Source organism: Rana temporaria, chromosome 2, assembly GCF_905171775.1.
Source record: "Rana temporaria chromosome 2, aRanTem1.1, whole genome shotgun sequence".
Classification (NCBI taxonomy): Eukaryota; Metazoa; Chordata; class Amphibia; order Anura; family Ranidae; genus Rana; species Rana temporaria.
In genome coordinates this window covers 540,337-548,991 of record NC_053490.1, presented here as the reverse complement: position 1 = coordinate 548,991, position 8,655 = coordinate 540,337, and the positions used below count along the sequence as shown (strand labels likewise).

Genomic DNA, 8,655 nt, shown 5'->3' with positions numbered 1-8,655 from the left:
TTCCATACTTGTTTTCTCTTGGAGAAATCTTGTTAAATTAATCCGCACTACTTCATTACATTTCTGACACTAATTAGTCCATGAGTGGCAAGTGTAACAACTTTGGTCCACTGGGAGGACTTGGATGCAGTGATCGCAAAAGTTTAAATAATGAGTGAGCTGATAGCTTCATGAAACCTATAAAAACCCAACTGAATTCAAGAGAAAGGCAATGCGACGAGAGTCACACTAATATCCACAGGGCACCTGTCAATTCAAATTTTCACTTTACAGAGTTTAGATTGAATAGAACAATTTAGGAATTTTTCATTCTGCAAGACATAAATCCACGTTATGAGTTTATTTCTACAGAATGTCTCGGTAACTATTAGCAATTTTGTTCTGGTGGGGCTTATTGAGATCGAATCATTTCGATATTTATGTGCACCTTTGGCTCTTGCATTATTTTCAATCACATTGTTTATGAGTTCTATGATTGTCTATATAACATGGACAGAGAAAAGCTTGCATGAACCTATGTACATCTTCATATGCATCTTGGTTATCAATGGCATGTTGGGGAACTTATCATATTATCCCAAGCTGATCATTGACTTGTTGTCTAGATGCTCCACCATCTCATTTACAGGATGTTTCTTTCAATCTTTCTGTATCCAGTTATATGTAGTTGGTGAATTGTTTTTATTTACGGTAATGGCATATGACCGATATCTGGCTGTAGGCCACCCTCTGAGATACCACAATCTGATGACCAACTTTACACCTCTAATAATATCACTTGCCATATATATTTTCATACTGGTGACAATAACTGTGGGTGTATTATTAACATTGAGACTAACTTTTTGTGAGGTAAATATCAACAACATCTATTGTGAGATTGCAGAACTACAACGGCTTGCTTGTAACGATATAACAGTTAACATTATCTATGGACTAATTTTGACCTTTTCCACCATAATTGCCTGCTTGCTTGTAATTATATACTCTTACATAAGAACAATTGTCATCTGTCTGAAACTTTCTAGGGAATCCTCCCAGAAAGCTATACATACATTGTTGACTCACATATTGTCCTTCTCCATTTATATTGTCACATTATTGTTCATTAGTTTAAGGTCCAGGATAAATTGGGGTTCTGTATCAACTAATTTTCATGTTATCATAGCTTTGATTGGTAGCACCATAGTTAGTACTGCAAACCCTCTGATCTACGGGATAAGGACTAAAGCTCTCAGAGAAAAAATTGTATGCAACCTGCAGAAAATGGTTGGAAAAACTAAATAAAAAAAAAGTTTATATTGGTAAGGAGTCTTACCATTGTAGAGATATTTTATTTTTCTAAATACCTTTTTGCCTTTTTGGGATTCTGTAGGTAACAGAGAGCTGTAGTCCAGCCTGTTGGGGTGTGCATTTTAATGTTCTCTATGCATTGTGTATACTGCCTCAGTCACTTTCTGCTTTCTGAATATTAGGGAATCTTTTATTAATATGCCTATTAACAGGGTGTTAAAGTAATTGTTGCTATTGTTTGTCTATTCACATATGTCTGCTAACTAAGGTTTAACGTAGAAAAATGTAAAATAATGCATTTGGGTGACAAAAATATGAATGCAATCTATACATTGGGGGGGAGAACCTCTGGGGGAATCTGGGATGGAAAAGGACCTGGGGGTCCTAGTAGATGATAGGCTCAGCAATGGCATGAAATGCCAAGCTGCTGCTAACAAAGCAAACAGAATATTGGCATTAAAAAGGGGATCAACTCCAGAGATAAAACAATAATTCTCCCACTCTACAAGACTCTGGTCCGGCCGCATCTAGAGTACGCTGTCCAGTTCTGGGCACCAGTCCTCAGGAAGGATGTACTGGAAATAGAGCGAGTACAAAGAAGGGCAGCAAAGCTAATAAAGGGTCTGGAGGATATTAGTTATGAGGAAAGGTTGCAAGCACTGAACTAATTCTCTCTGGAGAAGAGACGCTTGAGAGGGTATATGGCAGTGGTCTCCAAACTGCGGCCTGAGGGCCGGATGTGGCCCTTTGCTTGCCTTTATACGGCCCTTGGAGCACTATCCCTCCCAATGATACGAGACACTATTCTGCCATCTGACACCGACAATGGAACACCATTTCTTCCACTAACACCACTAATGGGGCACTATTTCTCCCTATGATACCAGCAATGGGGCAATATTCCTCCCACTAATACCAAATGTTTACTCCCACTGATGCTAGGAAAGTTTTCACTCCCGCTGGCCAAAGTCCGGCCCTCCAAGAGTCTGAAGGACAATAAACCGGCCCTTTGTTTAGAATGTTTGGAGACCCCTGGTATATGGTTTCAATTTACAAATACCGTACTGTTGACCCCACAATAGGGATAAAACGTTTTCATGGAAGGGAGTTTAACAAGACATGTGGCCACTCATTAAAATGAGAAGAAAAGAGGTTTAACTTTAAACTAGTATTAAAACTATTAGATAAGCACCTGAATGACCACAACATACAGGGATATACAATGTAATACTGACATATTATCACACACATAGGTTGGACTTGATGGACTTGTGCCTTTTTTCAACCTCGCCTACTATGCAACTATGTAACTTATATGTTTTTTGCAGATTTTATATAGAGTTCACTTTTCCTTCTGTGTTCCTTCTGTGTAGGTATGGGTCAATTTATCTGCTATAGGTCTGTATTGTAGTAGATATCATTATTTTACATAAGTGACAATTATTCAAATATCAGCCAAATCTGACCAGCCTGTGTGATATTCCCTCGCACTTGCCTCTCAAGGGGGTCGCAACACCAGTCTTGCTTCTTCCTTTTTGGGCTTTCTGGTGGGAGCCTTATTCCATCTTCTTTATCTCTCTTTACAGGATTTACAGGTAACCATGAGGGCAATGAAAGGAGTTTGCATATGAATGGATTGTAATGTAATGATATTGTATATCTATGGACAACCTTTGTGATTTACCTTTATGTTTTGTATTTAGATATGTTAGTCTTGTCCCATTTATAGCTCCCGAGTCCCAATGAACTGGATGATATTCAGGAAACATGTCAAGCTTGTTAACAAGAATATTTGATCCTAAAAAGCGGTTTTCATTAAAAAGCTTTGAATATGTATTCTGTGGGTAAAAAAGTCAATGGGTCAGCAGGGAAGTATATCTCCTATATATGTGCTACTACTGCACTCTCCTTCCAAATTTCTTTATGTTAGAATGGGAGAGGGATCTCTAAATCCTCATACACACGATAGGTTAACCAGAGGACAACAGTCCTTCAGACCGTTGTCCTAGGTTAACCTATGAAGCTGACTGATGGTCCGTCGTGCGTACACACCATCAGTTAAAAAAAACGATCGTGTCAGAACGAGGTGACGTAAAACACAATGACGTGCTGAAAAAAAATCGAAGTTCAATGCTTCCAAGCATGCGTCGACTCGATTCTGAGCATGCGTGGGTTTTTAACCGATGGTTTTGCATACCAACGATCGGTTTTGACCTATCGGTTAGCAATCCATCGGTTAAATTTTAAAGCAAGTTGCCATTTTTTTAACCTACGGTTAAATAATCTATGGGGCCTACACACGATCGGTTTGGACCGATGAAAACGGGCCTTCAGACCGTTGTCCTCTGGTTAACCTATCGTGTGTATAAGGCTTTAGAGAATAAGGATCTTGACTTATGGCATTAATGTTTTTTTACTTTCATATACTGGTCTTACCAATGTTGCCTTAACGGAAGCTAATTTGAAGATACTTACCCGTTGGTATTTAGTCCCAACACGACTGGCGAGAATGTATCCCTCCGTCTCTCCATTTTGTTTTGAAGGGTGTAATCTGTTGGGATTCATTTACCATATCTGGTGGGAGTGTCCTAGAAATCATAGCTTTTTAAATGCTTTCTTTGCTCTGTTGCTTAGAGTCACAGGCATGTCCCTTCTTAATGTTCCAGTGGACTGTATACCTAATGGTATACAACGCTTGATCTTTATAATTTTGTAGAGCGCCAAAATGACTATAGCCAAATCATGGAAGCGGCCTTCTGTGTCTCTGAGTAAATAAGTGGATCATGCTATACGAAAACCTTGCAAGTGTCCTCCAAGATATTGCTAAGAAGTTTGAAAAGTCCTGGGGAAGTGAGAATATTGGACACGATATCAGCAAGTTTCTTTTGAAGCGTAATGTATATTTTTAGGGCCGGAGTGGTAGTGTTTCTCTTTTTTTTTATACTTGGTCTGTTTCTTGCTTTTTTTTTTGCTCTTTTTCTTCTCTCTTCCTTTTTCCTCTAGCTTTCCTTTTCCCTTTTTTTGATGATCCTGGTGTTCTGAGTCGTGGATAATAATTTTGAGGGCCCTTAGCTAGAGGTCATGTACTGACTGTCCGCTACCTTTTATGTCGTTCATATTTTGTGATGTGTACTCTGTATTCTGTACCCATAATTATTGTCTCAGGTTATTGATGTTACATCAAATGTAATCTGTTAGTTTGGATCAGATCTCGGGGAGAGGTATTTCCCTCTCCTGTTTGGTTTATGTACTTTTGATGTATTATTACTGTTCTGAGGTTGTACACTTCTTATAAAACACAATAAATATATTGAAAATAAAAAATAGCAATGGGGACAGGACTTTGCTTTTTTAATGTCACTACCATGTTTTTTTTTCTGAATTGTGTATTTTCTTATCATTTAAAAAATAATGTCGATAATAAACTTTTGCTATTAAATTTTATATGCCCTCCAGACCCTATAATAAATGTGAACTGCTAATCATCCAGGGGTGTATCTACTACTTACAGCTTGTACATGCCCCATGGATAGGCAGAAAATATGCAGCATGTAATCGTGACTTGTCTATACCCATTCCCAAGATGGTACTCACACACTCACGGCCCACTACTGTTCTGTCTCCAAGGCCTGTCCGACCTGTCAGCACATGGAACCGTTACAACCCCTTTAACCACTTAAGCCCCGAGCCTGTTTTTCAGATTTGGTGTTTACAAGACTAAAACTGTTTTTTTTTGCCAGAAAATTACTTAAAACCCCCAAACATTATATATATTTTTTTTCTAACACCCTAGAAAATAAAATGGTGGTCATTGCAATACTTTTTGTCACACCGTATTTGCGCAGCGGTCTTACAAGCGCACTTATTTTGGAGAAAATTCACTTTTTTTAATTAAAAAATTAGACAACAATAAATTTGGCCCAATTTTTTAATATATTGTGAAAGATAATGGTACGCCGAGTAAAATGATACCCAACATGTCACGCTTAAAAATTGCGCCCGCTCGTGGCATGGCGTCAAACTTTTACCCTTAAAAATCTCGATAGGCGACGTTTAAAAAATTCTATAGGTTGCATTTTTTGAATTATTGCTCTCGCTCTAACGATCGCGGCGATACCTCACTTGTGTGGTTTGAACACCGATTTCATATGCTTGCGTATGCGTTAGCTTCTGCGCGCGAGCTCGTCGGGACGGGGCGCTTTAAACAATTTTTTTTTTGTTTTCTTATTTATTTTTATTGATTTTATAATTTTTTACACTGAAATAAAAAATAAAATAAAAATGTATCACTTTTATTCCTATTACAAGGAATGTAAACATCCCTTGTAATAGAAAAAAGCATGACAGGTCCTCTTAAATATGAGATCTGGGGGTCAAAAAGACCTCACATCTCATATTTACACTTAAATGCAAAAAAAAAAAAAAATGTAAATTTTGTCATTTAAAAAAATGATAACAAAAAAATTTCTCTTTAAGATGCTGGGCGGGACTGACGTTTTGACGTCACTTCCGCCCAGCAATGCCATGAGGACGGGTGGGGGCCATCTTGCCCTCACTCGCATCCTCACACAGTAGGCAGCAGCACCCGATCGCCTCTGCCGCTACCGACGGCTCCAGTAAGCGGCGGAGGGTGCGGGAGAGCGGCTACCCCTCTCCCGCCACCGATAACGGCGATCTTGCAGCAAATTCGCAGTGGAAACCGCCGTTATCGTTTATACAGGACCGCCCACTGAAGAGATGGATATCTCGGTTGTGGCAGCAGCTGCTGCCGTTACCGAGATATCCATCTTTAAAAACAGGACGTATATATACAGTGGGCGGGCGTTAACCGGTTAAACATTATAAATTATAAAGTAATTCTCTGTGAGACACCAACTTAGGACATTTCACTTGATGAAAACAATATATAAAAAAATGATTATCCAATGATTGCTGCTAAACACGTTTCTCACATCAAACAGAAATCAATATACAAAAAAGTACAGCGCAAATCCCATCTACTGTGCAATGGCAAAAAGTCATATATCAACACTAGAAATAACTGATATTGGATAGATGGATGGGATTGCGTTGCACTTTTTGGGACCCAAAGCTCCTGCATTAAAGCGCTCAGGTTTAAATGAATCCCATGGAAAGGAGGTGAATACCTAAATTGTATTCCAAGCAAGGTGACACTGTTCCTTTCAAAATTGTAATGAAATTGTGGCCTATTACTTCTCAGCATAAAACAGTCTGTGAAATGAATGAAGACGTTGTGGTCCATGGCCTCTCATCACTTTTCATCTGTAATTAAGCCTCCTCCTGCTCTCTGGTGTCAGGAACCAGTGGTGTTACCCGCAACGTGGGACCCTGTAGTGACTATCGCTCCCAAAACCGTGATACCCCATTCATCTAGCTTGCTGTGTCTCTCTTAAAGCTGTACCTTCTGCAGTTGTGCAGTTTCTTTCTTACATTGTAGCATGATTACATTGTAGCATGATGGGCATGATAGGCAGCTCTCCAACTCAACAGCCCAGTTGCTGGTCACCTCTCTTATCCCATGGAAGACTGCCTGGAGCACGGCCTTCTCTTTCTTTTTTCTCCTGCTTTCTGTCCTCTTGGAATCTGTGCAGTTCCAAGGACCATGCAGTCCTTGGCTTGATAGAGAACTACAGTACATCTCCAAAAGTTCTAGGCTGCTCCCATTTGTCTGTTGTATATCCCAGGCTGCACAGCAGCCAATCACATTGTCCTCTGCTGTCGTGGAATAGTGAGCAGGGCATCCTTCTGTCCTACTGTGGCTTTTCAAGTAGTTGAGAAGCAGGGGGGGGGGGGGGGGGGGGTTGGCGGCTTACCTCTATCCTCCGCCTCACACGCACGCACACATCGGCATATGTTGGTGTCCGCACAGGGGCCCCAGCAGGGAGGGCCCTTGCCGCATCGCTGCGTCCTCCTGCAGTCCGGTCGGCCGTGTACTATAACCGCGCGGTACAGGGGATTCAGTTTGCTGTTCCCGGGGCCGGACTGAGAGGAAGTGAACACTCCACTCAGTGTGTGCACTTCCTGTCAGTCCGGTCGGGAACAGGAACCTGATTCTCCTGTAACGCGCTGTAATGGTACACGGCCGACCGGACTGCAGGTGGACGCAGCGGTGCGGCAAGGGCCCTCCCTGCTGGGGCCCCTGGCCAGCTCGGGGGCCCGAGGCAATTGCTTGCTTTGCCTGTCGGGTTCCGACGGGCCTGGTCCCAACACAATGTCCTGCAACCAGCTCTCTGTCTCTCTAGGGAGAGGGAAAGCAACTAGTGTGTAGCCAAGTCCCGGGCCCCTTTTGGTCTTATGAGAACCTCCAGAGTTAGCCACAGCTGACATCCTTCTGTAGAGTGGGTTACAAGGCATGGTGGGTGTAATGCAAGATAGATCAATTGGCACCAGACACTTGAATGCAAAGAGATTTATTTTCTCTTGAACAGAAGTGTGGGAGAGAGGGTTAGGGCCAAGACACACTTAAGTAGTTGCAATGTCAATTAGCAGACTCTAAGGCCCCGTACACACGAGACGAGTTTCTCGGCAGAATTCAGCCAGAAACTCGATCGGAGCCGTATTCTGCCGAGAAACCCGGTCGTCTGTAAACTTTCGGCCGAGGAAACCGACGAGGATCTCGTCGGGCCAAAAAGAGAACATGTTCTCTATTTCCTCGTTAGTCAATGAGGAAACTTGGCTCGCCGAGATCCTCGGCGGCTTCACAAGGAACTCGACGAGCAAAACGATGTGTTTTGCCCGTCGAGTTTCTCGGACGTGTGTACGGGGCCTGAGACTTCTATTGGCAGACAGCCATGCAGGTAAAAGCATCCAGTAAGACACCACATCTGTATGAGAAGGATAGCTGTTTCCTATGGCAACGATCTTGTAACAGTTTAGAATGCAAGTTTTAAGGAATTCCTTTACTTCCACTAGTCTCTCCTTATAGATCTTCAGTCAAATGCTGATCCAATGTCACTGGAACCCCTGAGCTCTTCCAATCTTCTTACTCAGTATCTTCCTCAGGCGTCACCCCTGCACCCCTGCTGGGTCCCTAGCTTGGCACTCATATATACTCCTCAAGCGTCAGATTGCCTTTTCGGTCCCTGTCTTGGCACACAAGATTGCTCTGCAAGCATCACCTCCACTGGCTGGGTCCCTGGCTTGGCACTTGCTGAAGATTCCCAATTCTTCACCATCCCCGGTTTGTAAGAATACTGCTCTGGTACTTGCTTAAGCTACTCATGGTGATCCCTGGTAACAAGTAGTGATGGACGAACATCTGACGGGACGGTTCGCAAACACTAACCGCGAACTTTCGCAAATGTCCGCGAACCGCAAGTTCGCGGTGGGCCCCACTGACTT

At 42.1% G+C, this 8,655-nt stretch overlaps 1 protein-coding gene across 1 annotated transcript; it reads left to right on the top strand.

The window, feature by feature from the left end:
• Positions 1-325: 325 nt before the first annotated feature.
• Positions 326-1,294, top strand: LOC120928763 (olfactory receptor 51E1-like). The gene has a single exon (XM_040339754.1). It carries the CDS (start codon positions 334-336, stop codon positions 1,285-1,287), a length of 954 nt encoding a protein of 317 aa, XP_040195688.1. The 5' UTR covers positions 326-333; the 3' UTR covers positions 1,288-1,294.
• The last annotated feature ends 7,361 nt before the right edge of the window (positions 1,295-8,655 follow it).